The sequence below is a fragment of the Alligator mississippiensis genome, chromosome 3, assembly GCF_030867095.1.
Source record: "Alligator mississippiensis isolate rAllMis1 chromosome 3, rAllMis1, whole genome shotgun sequence".
NCBI lineage: Eukaryota > Metazoa > Chordata > Crocodylia > Alligatoridae > Alligator > Alligator mississippiensis.
Window position 1 is genome coordinate 259,537,297 of NC_081826.1, and position 18,048 is coordinate 259,555,344.

The 18,048-nt window shown below is 41.4% G+C and overlaps 1 protein-coding gene across 5 annotated transcripts in view; it reads right to left on the reverse strand.

Moving 5' to 3' along the window:
• Nucleotides 1-18,048, reverse strand: part of MAST4 (microtubule associated serine/threonine kinase family member 4) — a 496,570-nt gene that overhangs the window by 57,527 nt on the left and 420,995 nt on the right. For all 5 annotated transcript variants that reach the window (XM_019495987.2, XM_019495988.2, XM_059725122.1 and 2 more), the window contains 4 exons: nucleotides 14,376-14,533; nucleotides 11,179-11,254; nucleotides 9,913-10,122; nucleotides 4,513-4,614 (listed from right to left, as the gene is read on the reverse strand). In XM_019495987.2, coding sequence (XP_019351532.1) covers nucleotides 4,513-4,614; nucleotides 9,913-10,122; nucleotides 11,179-11,254; nucleotides 14,376-14,533 — 546 coding nt within the window. The remainder of the gene's footprint in view (nucleotides 1-4,512; nucleotides 4,615-9,912; nucleotides 10,123-11,178; nucleotides 11,255-14,375; nucleotides 14,534-18,048) is intronic.

The following is an 18,048-nucleotide window of genomic DNA, read 5'->3' on the forward strand; positions in this document are numbered from 1 at the left end:
AGATGAGTTTGACACCCCTGTTTTTAAATAAAAAGCTTGCTAACTTCAGGCCTTCTCAAACCAAAAATATTTCTTATGCCTAGCATGGCCTATTTTATATATGCTTTACATTCTTTAGCAAATATACTCTCTTGCCTAGCATAAACCATTGCAGGATAAACTGCATTAGAACTAGGCCTGATTGAAAATTTCCCAGTGGAAGGTTTTATAGGTGTAAAATGCTTTTTCAATAAAACTGAAATATTTCACTAGAACAAATCAGTTCTGTCATAACATTTAAATGAAACCCAGCAGGCAGGCTTGCAAGGTCCCTGGTTTCCCTTCAGCTGATGGACTCCAGGGCTCTCCACCTGCATTACCTCCACCTACTGAATAATGAAGCCAGGAAGCTCAACAGACAACTATGTAGGTAGCGTGGGAATTTAAGGAACACATTTTGTTTTGGAAACACCTAAATGTCCTTTACTACCCAGGGTTTATCACACGAATACCCATGCCTCACTGCCCAGGCAGCAGCAACATTTGAATTTTAAATGCAGTCAGAGGATAAGAAATCTTTCTTTTTTTTTTTTTTTCTTAAAAAAACAACAACAAAAACCAAAAAAAACCCCCAACCACCCCCCTCCACACACACACACTTTTCATGGAATGGAAATTCTGTTTCCATCCAGCTCAGGACAGAACACCAGCTTCCAACCCCAACAAAAAAAAAAAATCCGAACTCTCTTAATTAGTTCAGAGTCTCAGGAGTAGTGAACTTCTATTTTATCAAAATAATCACAGGAAACAATTCAGTGAAATGACAAATAACCAAATAACACGCTGCAGTAATCTTTCCCAGTAGCCTGACAGAAACCAAACTCTTGCTGTCTGAGGCAAGCCCAAAGCTCAGGAGTATGTTTATATTCTGGGCCAAAAGGATGCACTGTTTTAAGTATGAATCCAAACAGGCTATATGCTTGGAGAAAACCACTGAGAATTCCACTAAATATATACATTTTCTAGATTTAGAAAAGCACCGACCAGTTTCTGGACACATTTTTAATATCCCTATAATTTCCTCACCATCAAATGAATGTCCAACGCCACTGAATTACTGGGGTAAGACTAAAAAAGAAAACAGTTCATGCCCTGAAGATAAAAATCAATAGGGAAGCAGGTCTTCAAAATAGGTTTTTGCACTGATCCTACCAATGCTGACATAGCTATTCTCACAAAGAGAAAAAGGTTCTCCTTTGGATAGTAAGGGTATAAGCCATATACATGAGCAACATCACTTCGAAGCAAACAGAATTAGTAGTCACTGAAATCCATGGCCAATCAAGTGGATTGTTCTGTTAGTCGCAACTTGCATGGAACTGTAAAGTTAGGCCAATGCAGGATTTTCTGGATTAATAAATCTGAATGGCATAAGAACATGGATAGCAAATGATTTAAATAAATTGGGAAGGTAGTGGGGGAATAAAAGAAAACACTTCTGGGGTCATTATTGCCTTTTCAGGTTCTAAAAGCAATCAGGGTTTAATCCCATCCTCCCCCCTCCTAACTCAGTAGTTACACAGGATAAATATGTGCTCCTTAACTTTAATTTCAGTTGGATATAATTAGGTGTGGAAATGAACCATTTCACCTTTCTTCCCGCATTCAGAAACTCCCTGATGCTTCAGTACATATAGCTTCCTACCCCAGCACCACCCTGTAGTTTGAATCGAGCACTATACACTAACTGCTATCTTAGCTTTCTTCTGTCAGGCTCATCTTATGTGTTGATGTGTTTCTCAACTAAGCTACTTATATCTCACCCTTTGGCACTCTAAAAAGTGTAGCTAACAATGGCAAATGTGCCAAAGAATTCTATCTCCCATCATGAAAAAATTATTTCCTTCCTAGCTGCGTTAACAGCAGAAATACTGTAAAGCCTCATTTCCATGCGTTAACAAAACAGGGCACTTTTAAGCTAGCTAACTGTAGCCAAATTAAAATATATTCAATTACAAGCATGTACCTTCTGGTCTCTGGTTTTAATCCTATATTATCTTCCTCAGATATATGTATAAAGAAACAAACCTTTACAATAACCCTTTAAGCATTTAGCAGCAACTCAGAGCACTCTTAGCCTGGAAGGAAAAACTCTTCTCAAATAACTAAGAAATGAATACAGACAGGTTATTATATACCCTGAGCATGACAGACATCTAGGCTAGAGGCATTATATATAGGATTGGTAGCATTGCCTTAAGTGTGACTTCCACTTCCCATGACATTTCCTATTACAAGATCTTTTCATTTACTTATAATTTTGCAACCATAACTGAAATTTTGACTGAAACTTTCCATGCCCAGTGTCTGCCTCGCACTGATTTTTTGTAAAAATGTCAGGCCATAATTATCTAGCCCCTCCCCAGTATAATAAGGAGAAAAAAAGTTTTTTTTTTTAACTCAATATCAAAACAATTCCAGCAACCTTTATTGTGAAATTAATATTAAAGCATTTTGTGCCAGAAGGTGCATCTATACTCCTATTTAAGGCCAACATCCAGATTCAGCCTTTCCTAGCTTAAGCCACAAGCGCCACCCCTCCCCATCTACATTATCCTGGCACCCTTATACCCAAAACACAGAAGGAGAGACAAGCAACAGGCAGACCAATCTGCAGGAGGGTTCTTGTTGAGCCCTCCCAGGAATCTTTCTGGTCACCAATTGTTTCTCCTACTGTGCTTGGCTGCAATTACAGGTAAAAGAGACAGGAAGTGGAGTGTAGAGGAGCTGGTGAACTTCCTGTACTTGTGAACGTTGTCTGATTTAAACTTGATTTCAGATCTCATTGCTCAGGGTCCTTACTACTTTCAGGGTCCTGGCTGTACAAAATGAAGCCAGGAAGCCCCAACACAGTAAGGATGCCCTGGAGCTGATAACCAGAGAAGCTCCAAGTTTATCAGCCCTAAGCCACTCCTATGATTGAGGAACCAGGAAACCTGCACTCCCCAGCAACCTGTCAGGAACCACAGGCTTCCCAGAGAAACATGCCCATCCAGTAGAATTCTACTAGAATCCTGACTACAATTCAACAAAGATTTTCTTATACCTGAGATGTGCTTACAAGAAATTTGGATTAAATTAAATCAGCTTGATTTTTCACAGGAAACCTTAATTCTGGCATTTCCTGCCTTCTGAATGCTTGATTTCACACCTTTTTATATATTATGCATACCAGAGGTGCACCGATGTACTGGTGGCATATAGGATCAGCACCGGTAAAAGGAAAATTAACATTATTGGCAATCACCTTTTTTGGTCTGGTGTGGCCAGTAATGTTACTGATAAATGCCATGTGCATGTTCGTACCTGCAGCATGCATGTGGCCAGGACTGCAGCCTGGCAGCTTAGCAAGCAGCATCTGGCTGGTAAGTCTGTGGCAGGGAGTGGGCTTGGAGTGTGGGGCAGATTGAGGGCCTGGTGATGGAGGGAGTGGGGCAGGGGGAAGTGCTGTCCAGCTGGAATGATGAATACGACCCCAGGAGTGGGAAGGAGCTGCTGGCAGCTTGTCCAGGAGGTGCAGGGGGGGGCAGCTCTCCACCTGTGTGCACCCCGAGGGGAGGCATGGGGGGCATCGGCCCCCCAGATTTCTGCACAGGATGACAGCAGGCTGCCCAGTGCAGGCTTGGGGGCAGAGGCTGCATCAGTCTCTTCCCCGGTGGGGGCCTGGGCCAGGGCTGTGCTCAGGAGGGCAGGTGGTGGCTGGGAGGGGTGGCTATGGCAAATTCTGAGGTGGCTGTAGGCAACTCCATAGCCACCCCTCCCAGCACCGCCACCATCTGCTCTGCCCCCACCCACCCCAAGCGCAGTCCTGGCCCAGCCCATCCACCAGGAAGAGGCTGGTGCAGCTGCTGACCCTGAGCCCCCAGCAGGCAGCCCGCCCTTGCCGCACATGTCCCCCATGCCTCCACTAGGGGTGCACACAGTAGTGGGGAGCCACCCCTTCTGTACCCTTTGGATGACCCACCCGTGGTTTCATCCCACTCCTGGGGTCGCATTCACCGCCCCGACTGGGCAGTTCCTGCCCCTGCCCCACATCCTCCCTCACCATAGGGGCCTCAATTTGCCCCCCACATCCCTTTTCCGCCCCCACAGATTTACTGGCTGGATGCTGCTCTCCAAGCTGCCAGTCTGCATTCCTGTAAATGGACTATTGGATCGGTATCGGCTGATATGGCTGGTTAATAATTGGCCATCAGTATTGACTAGGGAAATCTTTATTGGTGCACCCCTAATGCATACCCAAGTTTTATTAAAGATCAAGCAGCTCAGATAAAGTATTTTAAATGACACATGCTAATGGAAGTTGACAGCATGCCGCCAGCTAGGGTCCCATACTAAAACTAAAGTTGAACTTATTCCAAAGAATAAAACGTGCATCTGGCTTTTAAAACTACTTTCAGTACCACACCACAAGCAGTCATACTTTCTACCAATAACAAAAAAGAAACCTAATTACAGAAATCATCAACTCACCAGACATTCCAGTAAGCGAGCAGGACGAGCAATAACTATTAGGATTTTTCGAACTAGTTGCTTAATAAATGCCAGTTCTCCACTTTCTGATCGTTCTTGACCCTATAAAGTTAAAGAATGATTAAAATATGGTATATTAAATATGCAAATGATGAAAATCTGTTAGTTCACACTTCAGTTTATATAGCAGATTTCTGTCCCATTTTCTGGGCAACTTCTATGTGAATCAGTATTTTGTCAAAAGTTACTAGAATGAAATATGAACAGAAAAATAATTAGGAACACTGTAGCAGAAACAGCAGCAATATTTCTACTAGAAAACAGGATTTTCAAGGTATAAACTTCTGTTTGTCTGAAATCACACTAGGCAAAAAATATGGTACATATATGTTATCATCCTAGAAGGCACTACATTTTTAACCCAAATTATTCTAATAAGTACAGATGCTTTCTACTTAAATAGTAGCTAAAGCATAATTTTGGGAAATGGTCAGTGATTTGGTCAAACCCATATTCTCCCACCAATAGAAATCTTGATAAAAATGACTTTTTCTATGAGGCTTTTATAATGTGACTTAAACGTCTTAGATTTTTTTAAAAAGACTATTGAGGATCCAGGATGATTTAGTTTCAACGTGCCTGTAAGAGTAGCAATATCTTAACATTCATTTTTCATCATAATCTCAAAGCGCAGTTACTACACACATAGGTGATGTGGTTAAAAACAAGTATGTAACATAATGTAATCAAAGTAAACATAGTACAATCAATTGACTGCAATTTCAAATAGTATTTGATAGTGTTTCCTTTTATGTTTTGACGTGCATAGTATAAAAACCACTTTTACCTCAGAAGTCGCTGCATCTTCCTGTAAGACCTAATGTTTCGTTGTACAGTTATTTCCCCCATCAGTTTATTTAAATCAATCCTAATATATGTAATCTACAATAAGTACTAGCAAACATAAGCAGCCTCCAGGTGATATGGAAGCTGGTTTCTTGTAGCCAGATGATCATACTTTTTTTAAATGAAAAACACCAGGATGTACAAGAGACCACACTAATGCATGCAGAGACATATCAAGTGCAGAGACATAAAAATATATGAAGCAAATAGGAAATAAGGTCCTATATGATAATGATAAAGAGTATTGATGTGAAAGAATCCGTATGACAGAAAATATTTATCTGAAGGGCTCTGAACAGAATTTTCTCAAGGGCCTAAATTCAATTTTAAAATTCTTTCAACTTTTCTGTCTAACAACAAAGACTAGGCTGCAAGGGACCCAGTGACTGCAATATGCTTTCTTCTGGTGAAATTATACTGATACTCCTTTGTTTATATAACCACAAAAAAAAAGGTTTCTTTTTGTTTGAATAAAAGAAGGTACTGCATAAAGTTCAAATCTCATGTATTCCTTATTCTGTGTTATGTCCATGCATTCAAGAATGGAACAGTAATTAAAATAAACCAACATTAATATTTAGAAGTACTATCTACGGACAAATATTCAAAGTATTTCTTCACTTATGTATTTCCAGTTGAAAAATCCATGATAAACTAAGATAAATGGCAAGCACATGTTTAACACCAGAATTTTTAAAAAAGTCAACAACAAAAATAGTTAGCTACTTGTACAAGTTCAGTGAAAATGAACAAAAATTCACCATAAGGTCACCACCATTAATTCTGAGAGAACTCTAATAGGAGACAAACACTTGTATTCTGTCAGAGTTCTTTCAAAAGGCAGAACTTGTACAGAGTGAAGGTATCTCTATTTTAATCATTGGCCAAAATAAAAGCAATATTTAAGTTCTGTGAGTAGTTAGGTATGTGCGGAAACAGAAGCTTCCACAGGAGGGAAAGAAGAGTAAGCCAAGAAAGCATTCAACTTGCCCTTGACAAAAATGTCAGTGAAATCAAGCGGCTCAAAGCTCAGGGGACTCCTCCCTGGTTATGCAAAGCAATCCCAATGTACCAAGCAGCAGCAGGAGATGCATCTTTCCACAGCTGGGATGTCACAGTTGGGAACTGACAACCAATGCATCAAAAACCAAACAAAGCAAAGCAAAGCAAACCCCAAAACATGTTGCTCCAATTTAGTTCCACAAAAGAAAATGTCTCCTTGTAACGATGTTATGCCACTAGCTTTTGATGGACATTGTAGAAATGGCTTGTTTTACGCTAGTGACAAACATTCAAAAAGCCTGAGCCTGAATTGATTCAATTTTCGCAGGTTAGTCTAACCTGCAAAGTTTGAACCAATTTGGATGGCGATAAACATTCCCTTTTCAGTGCAGAAATGTAGGCACATGCCTCCAGTGGCTCAGGCGAGAATCCTGGGGGGAGTGGGGGGGGGGGGAAGGGACTACAGCAGCCCTCCCTTTCCTTCCCTTCCCCAGAGCTGAGCTGAGCTGAGCTGAGCTGAGCTGGGGGGGGGGGGGGGGGGTATGGCCAGGCTCCAGCAGGACACTCTGATTAGGGAGGGGTTCCCCCCCCCACCCCACCCCCTCGCTGCTCCTGACCAGTGAGGGAGCCAGTAGGGAGTTACACAGCATTTAGTTATACAGCAGGGAGTTACACAGGGAGTAACGCAGCATTTAGCACCAAATCAAGAAAACAAAAGCCTCTTTTAATTAGTTCAAGCTCATCTTAAACAACTTTTTCCAAAGGAGGAAGGGAGGGACATTACCTGTTGATTAGCTCCAAAAATCCTTAAGTGGACACTGTCCTATCTGCTTACACAGACACCTCTCAGCATTAGCTAGTACACCACAGGCTGGCTATGGTCCGTGCTGTAGGAGATGGGAAGGGGGAAAGCCTGCTTGAACAAGGAGTGGTGTGGGCAAGCATGGGGAAGCCAGGCAGACACTACTGTGCCTGCAGCCTCCACCAGAGCTCTAACTAGGGAGCAGAGGTGTGGGCCCAGCCCTGCTCTGGAGCAGAGAGGCCTGCCCAGTGCTGCAAAGCATCTGGGATGCTGGAAGACTCTGGTTAAGTTAAACCAGGAAGAGGTCTGCGACAGACATTGCATAAACCAGTTATGACCCAAATCAGTTAAGTCTGATGCTTCATTCAAACAGGTTGATATCAAACCAGTTTCAGCTATTTCCAAACAGGTTTATGTGCACTGAATGTCTGTTCTGTTACAGGTTTAAACCAGTTTCTGGTCACTTAAACTGGTTTAGTGACTGGTAATGTCTGTCCCTAGCCCAAGGCTTCCCCCCTCCACTCACCACTGCCTGCTAACCAGGAATTCCCCCCTCCCCTGTCTTGCTGAGGAGGTGTCTGTGTATTAGCTAACAGACCATGTGCTGGCTATGATCCCTGCTGAATCAACAGGCAGAATCAACAAGTAGATGGTAATGCCCCTCTGTTTTCTTAATTGGGTGATAAACACTGTTATTAATTCCCTGCTGAGCTGATCAGAGCTCCTGCCAGAGCCCAGCCATGCCCCCCTCAGCTCCATGCTGGGAAAGGAAGGAAGGAAGGGCTGCTTTAGCACCCCTGGACTTCTAGCCTGAGCCACTGCAGACATGTGCCTGCATTTCTGGGATGTCTATCTGGTTACAAAACTGATTTAGCCTAGCCAGGTTAGACTAACCTGCAAAAATTGAATCAATTCAGGCTCAGACTTTTTGAATGTCGTCCCTAGCATTAATGTTTTGAAAAGAAATAAGTGAAAATGTTTATAAATGAAGTACTCTATTTAAGAGGGTATACACATGCTTCTGTTTGTTAATCAGCTGACACACTGTGAAATGAGGTTTGGAAAATAGTTCACAGAAGATTTTTCTACAGCAACAGTGAATTTTAACCCCACAATCTTGGTTATTGTATATTCAGTATACCCCTAGAGGCATTTCTTCATACTTTAGTAATATCAGTATCAGAACGTTGTAGTTCAAAGTCAAGTAAACATCTCTAAGTAATTATTATGTAATTTCATGTGCACTGTGCCATTATAAAAATATAATACATTTTTAATAAAGTTTGTTACTTAAATTAACTTTTTTCCACATTGTTTTTCACTTCCTTCCCTGAAACCATGCAAAAAATGAAACATGTTATTTTTGTATTATTGTTCCCATATTGGAATAATAGGGAAAAATTGAAAAAAAAGTCTCCAAAAAAACTAGTCCAAAAAGAAATTTGGTACAAGCAAAAGTAGAAGAAAAGGAATATTTACAGTCTTGGAGTTGCTATCAAGCCAACATAGGCTTAAACAACCAAACCTTTTACAACCCTCTATTTTTTATTTATTAAATGTTGTTGTGTTTAGGGTAAAACTTAAATCTCAACAAAATCTCAATTGGCAAAATTTACTATATCAAATCTACTGGTCCAGTCTAGAGGATGTGGATCAATGATTCACATGAACAACTGCCATACTATAGTTCAAGGGTACAATAAGGTCTTTTGTTTTGAAAAGGAATATTTATGAGTTTGGTGATCTTCATATCACAGTGCAGGGCCAGCTGACTGGCAGCACACGGCCACATGTGGCCTGCAAGGGTTTACGTTGCAACTGCTAGGCTTTTGCTGGGCTGCCGCTCCCGCTATCACTCTAGCTGAAATACCAGCTGGAGTCTCTGGCCTCCCCATCCCTCCTCCAGCTTTCACTGCTTGCCCCCACCCAAGGGGGAAGGGCAGTACAGTGCAGCACTGTGGGGGCAGGGAGCTGAAGGCAAGCCCAAGCCACAAAGGTACACAGTGAAGTATTGTGGGGGCAGGGTAGGCTCCCATGAGACACGTGGCCCAGGGGGACCTATGACTCACCCTCATGTGACATGTGGGCAGCCAGTCCCAATGGTGCAGTATATGGGACATTTGGTACCCAGCTAATTACAAGTTAGACAGCCATGTTATAATGAAATTCCTGATTATTAATAACACAGGCTTTGCATTTTTCTTATTTAGCACACTGTTCTCAATGACTTTGTTGAAGGCCCACATTGTATTAGTGCTTAGTTTTAATGGTGTAAGAGATCATTTTAAATAACTAAATAGGTCACCTGCTGCTAATGAAAACTACAAGTTGCCGTCTGCTGTCTCAACACCTGCAAGTAATTAGTATTCAAATATCCTGAAAGGAGTAAGTGTTCCCCATTTATTCCCAAACAGACATACTAAGTTGGTCCCTTCATTGCAGGGGATGTACACACATTCACGTAAGCAATTTCTAACTTGCAGAGTGGGACATTCTATATATTCTAAACCTTTATAGTACATTTATCCCAATCCGACATTATAAGGGCCTGTGGTTCCTGCAAAAGTCATTACATTAAATAGACCCAATGACAACTTACGCTTTGCCATTTACTTGTTGTTCATTGGAAATACACCTAGCGCAAATTTTTTTCAACAAAAGATAATATTTGTGTGGGGCATGCCACATACCTCTTGTAGCAATTTGTCTAATTTCTGCTGTAACTCAAGAAAGTATCGTGATGTGATGAGGCCCTGGTGGGATTTATCCAAGCAATCTCGAGCCAGCTCAATGATCTGATGGTGGGTGAAACTGAGCACTCCATCTGCCAGGGGAAGAACATTATCAGGAGAATGGTTGGTGATAATCTCCTGAAGCCGTTCTTCCATCTGAGCTGTGGCCTATAGGTATACATATAAAAAGGTGAATTTAATAAGTCTTCTGAAAATCTCTTATAATCTCAGAACATAATTTTTCTTGATTTAATACGTTTTTATATAGCTTAAAGATTTAACGCAGTGTGAAAATAGGTCATTGTGAAAATGAGCAAACAATAATACTGGTTTGAATCAGCTCTCAAGTAGCAAACACTAAATTTCCTCATATTGGTCAACCAGCATGGACCAGCAACAATTCTGCTATTCTTGTACTCTACACTTATTTAATGAACACTGCTAGTCATGTACTCTGTGGATTAAAATTGTGCTATGCACAAAAGGTGACAAAGATAATACCACAGTATTAAACTTGTGGAGGACTCCACATAACTTGCATTCAGTTTTTCTGTATGGAAGTTTCTTTTTGCAAGTGTAAGATTTTTGGATATAGCTTTTGTTGCTGTCAACAGAAGTGAGATTCTGAAAAGCAACTGAGAACTGGGCTCTATCTCCACAACCCACTTAAGTATACCGTGGGTCTCAGTTATGTTTCCTATCTTTGGGAGAAGCAGAAGCCTTCCCTTGCTTGGGACCCAAAAAATGAAGCCCTTTCAACTTTGCAGCAATCTTCTCAATAAAAGTAAACAGATACACGAACATTTTGGGAGCAATAAAGAAATGCCACAAAAGAACAGGCATGCCATAAACATATCCCTAGATATTGCATAAGATTCTGAGTGGAGGAAACCTTTTCTGTTCTACTCACTGAATACATAGTTACAGCAACTGTACAACCCCCTATTGAAAGCTAATGTATCATAGCGCTCCAGAAAATCAGCAGCGTATATTACCAGCATGATTCACTTCAGAACTTGAATTCAGCAGCTTTGCCAAATGAATGTCCAGTTCTCAGCAGGGATTTTTTTATTGTAATTTTATCTTTCTAATAAGAGTTTGGTGATGCTTTATGAAAGCCATTACTGGCTTGGATCATTAGTTCCCATAACAAAAATACCACCTACCTAAAACCTATGTTGCCTATTAGTTTAGATGCTGGGTATCTCAAATATAATTCATTACCTTTGGGAACCTTTCTTTGTAGACATGGTTCATCATAATTATTTCATTGTCACAGCAGGCAGGAGAACGTCCAGGGCTGAAAATAAAGCAAATTATCCCTTTAAACTTGTCTCAGCAAGAGCTGAAAGTAGGCTTTATATTTCTATACAATCTTTTTTGCATCAAAAAACCACGTACCCTTAATAACAAAGGTATATTTTCTAACCCACTAAAAAGCAATCCCTCTCTAATATACCCTGGCATGCTTACGGCTGACATGAAGCAAATGCTGGGTTTGTCACAAGCAGCAGTGCAATGTCTTTAGTTTACAAACGGCACAGAGAGTTTGCTTTGTTCATGATGCTACTTCTAATGGATTAGGGAAGTATATTTTAATCTAAGACAGAAGAAACAAAGTTGTTATTTGTGTGAACAGGCCTAAATGAATGAAGTAGCCTAACAATGGGTGTACTATGACTACACTACCCCACTCAGGAGCCAGATGGGAGTGCATATGAAACAGCGATGCAGCAGTGTTTGCCCAGAAAAACAGCCTGAGGATGGCAAAGACTGTTTTAAATACCTTGTCTAATCCAGGAAAACTGATGACACTGCCACATCACTCCCTCCCCATCACTGATCATCTCTTAAAGCTCATTTTTATTTTGCTAGGTCTGTGACCCTGGGCCACACAGACTAAAAATTATTCTAATAAACCAAGTTCTTGCATATTTTACTTAATATGAATAACCAATTCAAACTGGCTACTTGTTGGAATAAAACAGTAACAGCCTGAGCACATTAAGTACCAATTTCAAGACACCACTTTTATAGGACGGTAACTTCTTTGCAAATATTTGGCTCTTTGTTGGGAATGTTTCTGCATATCCCATAAGCTAAACTGGAAAATTTTCTATTTTCTGAATCTGAAATTAAAACACCTGAGAATGAAATTTGTAGTGAGAAGTGAGGAATGGCTTCCATTTCTAACCTCCTAAGTAGGAAACACCCATACCTTATTTCTCAGCAATTGCTACTATTTAATGCAAGTAGCACTTAAAGTTTGTCACAGCAATGTTTACAGAATTCTAATTGAAGAATTACTGTGAAAAGGCTGAGCTAAAATATGATGAACCAAAACCATTAAATGTTAAGTGTTTTGTATCTGCAAAGCTGTTTTAATTCTGAAATGACTAAATACTATAATTACATTTTTAACTCTCTACCCTGAAAAGGTTACAGCTATTGTCCATCTGTCTTTCTACATAGCACTTTGATAGATAGGAACTGAAGCCACAGCTAGAATGAGCCTCATATAGACATCCAGGCTACATGAAAGATCAAAAGAACAGAGGCTATTCTGTTTGTAAAAGAGGAGACTGAGGGGGGATTTTATAATAGTCTTCAAATACAAAAAGCATTTACCAAGAGGATGGAGATCAACTACTCTTTGTGTACACAGGAAACAGGAAAAGAAATACAGTCTTAAATTGCAACAAAGGAGATTTAGGTTACATATTAAAAAGAATTTTCTAACTATGATGATGTTTACGTCCTGGACCAGAATCCCTAATAAGGTTGTGGAACCTTCACCGTTTACATTTTTAAGGACTTGTTGAAGAAACAGTTGGTTGGGATGGTTTATAAAGTGAATTTCCTACCATATGTGTGCATGCATCTGGGGGGGTGGGGGGGTGGGTGTGTGTGAGTGTGTCTGAGTGTGCGAGTGTGTGCGAGAGAGAGAGAGAGGGACAGCGAGAGAAATTGTACCAGATGACCATCTAAGCTGCCTTTCAGCCCTATTTTTCAATGATTCTACAAAATGGTAGGAGCCTAATTTAGGGAAGTATGATATTCAAGGCTTCCTACCCAAGGACAATAAACATTCAGACAAACTTTACTATTTCTTTTATAATATTTTGAATTTTTCTTGAAAATATAGATCCCAATCCTGTGAACAAATATCCAAAGGAGCAGAACCAGAGCAGGTTTAATATGATTAGTTCATTATGACAGCTCACGTGGCCAGAAGATACTAATTTAGATAGTGTAAAACATAAATTACAATGTTAATGAGTAGTCGAATCACTGTCCCAAATCGATTCGGCTGAATCCCTTTGGAGATTTGGCCGCCGCTGAATCAAACAGGCCCTATCCCCTGCCAACTCTCCCAGCCCCGTCAATGGCTGCCCTGCCCAGCCCCAGCCTCACGGTTCTTTTAAAAAAAAGCAAAAAAAAAAAAGTCCGGCATTCACCGGCTGCTGCCAGGCCGGGGGGGGCAGCATCCCCACTGCCCCGCACTGCGTGGGGGGCTCTAACATGAACCCCCATCCCCTGCCCACTCTCCCAGCCCCATCAGTGGCTGCCCCACCCACCCCAGCATCCTGGCTTTTTTTTAAAAAAAAGAAACCCTGATGGCCACTGCAGCAGTCAGCAAGTACAGGGATTTTTTTCCTTTCCTTTTTAAAGAGCCAGGATGCTGGAGCCAGGCAGGGCAGCCATATGGGGGCTGGGAGAGTGGGCAGGGGATGGGGGCTCATGGCAGAGCCCCTCACACAGTATGGGGGGTAGCAGGGATCACCCTGCCCCCCGCCCCCCGCCTGACAGGAGCCAGTGAGTGGGGGGGGGGGGAGAGTGTTTGTTTGTTTGTTTGTTTGTTTGTTTAAGAACAGGGAGCTAGGGCCAAGCGGGGCAGCCATTGACAGGGCTGGTAAAGTGGACAGGGGTCCCCTCCATGGTTCCCTCTTCCCTCCTCCAGCCCCCCCTCCCACCCGCCCCCTACTTACCAGCACGGAGTCCAGGTCCAGCTTCCAGCAGCAGTGGGCAGGACTGTCCAAATCTCCAAAGCTCTCCAAATCTTTTCCAAATCAATTCAGAGAGCTTTGAATCGATCCGGACCTTTTTATTTATTTATCCTGATTCAATTCAGATTTGGAGATTTGGCCGCTGAATTGGGCCGAATCTCCTCCAAACTGAATCAGCACCCAAAGCTTCATATAGCCCTATTAATGTAAGAATTAACTAATGATCATAACCTGAAGTAACAACTTTGGTCGATTTTGGTTCAGCCTCAGATTCAGTCAACACTGACTTATTACATCTTGGGAATTTTTAAAAATATCACAAGTAGTTTAAAGTCCCAAATCTACACAATTGTGGTGTTCCAGGAGTGCCTATATATTCAGATTAAACCAGTGATGCCAGAGAGCTGAACTCACCTGAGGCTTCTTGAACGAGGGCGTAATGGAGTGGTTCTGCATCTGTTATCACTGGCAATGCTTTCAGTGGCACAGAAATGTTTAGACAAAAAATGTAGTTCATCAGGTGTTGGTTGGTATGGTAACTGGTGTAGCTTCTCTTGGGAGGAACAAGATGACTGCAATGAGAATAATAATATATTAGATTATACCACAACCAAAAGGCATTTCTTTCAAGACTATCTTCACTGTACATGCACAGATCCACTTAATTTAAAAATTATAGCTACATTTTCCTCTATTCACCTAGTTGTTTAAGGACAAAAATATAGCATTCAGCTTCAGTAGTGCAGTACATAAATATATGACTAGTTCAGCCCCTCGAAAACAATTCCCTAAACTTAAAGTAAGGAAGATTTCAGGAATAAGGAGTCTAATAAATGGTCAGTATTTCTTGTTGTATATTAATAAGAGTGAGTCTATGATTTACTGCTACAATAGAAACCCCACACTTTTATATATGGCAGTTACAAAACTTGTTGAATACCTTTTTTCTTTTACCCATCATTTTTAAAAAATACTTTCTCTCACCTTAGTAAGCCATGGCCAAGATTTCTTATGTTGTTTGTTCATTATGAACTGAATTCTCTGAAAATGCTTATCACCATTTTCAGACAAAACTTATATGTGAACTAAAATGCTAGAACTTTTTGTCAAAGAAATAAGTAGTTCAGTGGATAAAAAAACTAGTGAGACAAAGTCAAACCATCCTATGCACTTAGCAAGACAAGATTCAAATACTTGTCATATTTTCTATCATTAAGTTGAAAGCAAAATATATTTAAGCATAAACAACTGCAAGAACAGATAACAATGTTATAAATTTTCATGTTTTACACATCACTGAATCTAAAGCTTCACTATCTGTTTGCACTGGACACTATATGTTTGTACTTCAATGAGCCTGAATTTGAAGTCTTCATGTTTTGTTAGTATGGAAGAACCCAGCAGGCAATTCCAAAAACACAGCTGAGATATGCTCTCCACAGGACCCAGATGACTTCCTTCCTGGCAGTGACTTGTTATTCTTAACAGCTAGGGACAGACACTACATATAAACCAGTTTAAGTGGTCAGAAACTGGTTTAAACTTGTAACAGAACAGACATTCAGTGCAAATAAACCACTCTGAAAATGGCCGAAACCAGTTTGAGATAAATTTGGTTGAATGTAGTATCAGGCTTAACTGATTGGGCTCAAACCAGTTTATGCACTATCTGTCCCAGACCCCTTGCTGGTTTAAGATGAATCAGACTCCCCCAGCATGCTCTCTGGGCTGTGTGGAGCTCTGTTCTCTGCTCCAGTGAGTTGGACTGGCCCCTGCCCCCTGTTCTCTAGCCAGAGATGGGCCAGGATGTGGCCAGACACTGACTTGCCATGGCCCCTGCGGCAAATTTCTCCCTCCATCCATTTCCCCTCCTCCCTTTCCTTTTGCAAACCCTGGGGACCGCAGCTGCTGTTTGGCAGCCCCAAATGCACCTCCACTGCTTGCCAGGCAGGGATGAAGTTAATTCCTCCCTCTGCCCCCTCTCTCCCCGAGAACCCCTGAGGGTTTGGCTGCAGTCTCTGTGGCTTGCCTGCAGATGGGCAGGGAGGGGATTAATTCCACAGCGGGTCCTGGAGGGGAGGCAGGACAGAGGGGCAAACTAGTCCCCTGTGTGCAGATGCAAGCTGTCCACCTGTGAGGCCAGACCTAAGACTTGCAGGACCAGACTGAGAGGTGGGAAGTGTTGGCAAAGACCTTACAATCAACACATATGCTGGAGATGTAGTTAAGGGAAGTTGCAGACAGCTTCACCAAAGAATGCAGAGAACTACATTTACATTATAAAGCAGAATGTGTAAAAAGGTGGGAATACCTAAACAAAGCCTTTCTGAATGCCTGGCTGTAAGGAGATGTTTGGCCTCAGAATTAGTAAAACTAAGTCTTGTCTTCCTGTTTACATTTTAAGTTAGACTAAGTTGTGTATGCTGTGTTTTTTGGGCTGTATCTTAGCTTAGGTGAAGATTTTTGGCAGTTCCCTGTTGTATGCTTTACAAATTGCTATGTTCAATACATGCTTGCTTTAGAGAAAGGACTTTTTACCCATCCCCAATTCAGTCTGGCAGCAGCTGCCCCCTCTCCCCCCCCCTTCCCCCCGCTAGTGTTTGGCATCCCGTGTATTCTGCTAGTCCTGGTTGGTGCCTGGCCACGCCCCCTCTGCTTCAGCAGGGAGGAGCGAGAGCCTTGGAGAGCGTCTCTTTTCCCTCCCCTTTGGCAGCGGCTAGCAAGCATGCTCTAGCACCCCCCGGCTTCTGGCTTGAGCCACTGCAGGCACGTGGCTGCATTCCCTGGTTTAGCAGAGAATGTCTGTCCAGTTATTAATCAGTTTAAGCTGCACAGCTTAGACTAACCTGCAAAGAGTGAATCAATTTAGGCTCTGGCTTTTTTAAAGTTTCTCCCTAGCCAACAAGAACTGGGATCGTTCCTTACTGTTTTAAGTCTTCAAGTTGCCTCTTCCCACTGCCACCTCAACCTATTAGATCTTCACATGAGTCTTTGAGGACTGTGTCTGGCTATTCTATTTTTGGAGGCCAACAATCAGAGCCTCTGTGCTATCCAAGCCTAATGATTTCAAGTGAAAGAGGTCCGTACTTCACTATCACTGCCCCTTGTTGCTATGGGCACGTGGCAGATTGTATTGACAAACATGGTAACTAGACAACCTTCAGGATTCCCTGGCTACTCAGTGTTATGAACTGAAGATCCTCAAGCCTTAACATATGATTCTTAGCAAGGAAACTCAAAAAAAGTTTACTCCAATTATCTGCACCAGATCTCATGGCGCATTATCTTCACAGGCATTTCTGGGAGGGACTGTTGCAGGGAAGGGTTAACTCTCTCAGAGATCGTCTACGTTGGAAAAGTACATCATGTTAGAACAATCTACCCAGCCTGATCCTAAATCAGACCACAATATACACAAGAACATCATTCAGCTGTTCAAAGTTAACTTTAGGATCAACTAGTATCTAGGTTGTCATACGTGTCTGTATATGTCAAATTACTTTCTATCTTTTGATTTCAGAAGAGTCTTGAGAACTAGAGAGATGGTAATAAACCTTGGACAATTCTTTTCCCAAAGACAAAATTTACACAAACAGACGCATTTATCAGAATACAAGGAACAATCTTTATATTGCTGGCTGGTTTCTTCAACACAATTTACATTGATTTATTAAAGAGACACTCTTCTTCCCTGTAGTCAGAAAGTGTTAGTTTAATGAAATGTGTGCACTAAGGCAGACATCTATTATCATATGCATAAATCAGCTGTGATTTATCCATGGAATACCAAGGGACAGCTTAACAAATGATTCATTCTATGGTTTTAGCTATCTAAAGCAATAATTCCAGTGCTAGGTTTTTTCTGTAAGAAATATGAAAAACAGTATAACCCAGCTCAAGCATCCCTGTGTTTACAATACCAGCTACAGAAAGTGGGGAGGCAGAAAAAAGAAAATGAATTTAAATTATTGTTTTAAAAAACTGTAGTTAATCAAGGAAAAAAACAGGACTGCACATAACGTGGAAATTAAGGTTGGGTTTTGATAGGTTTCTGATGCTTATCTTCATTCCACTTTGAGTGCAGGTC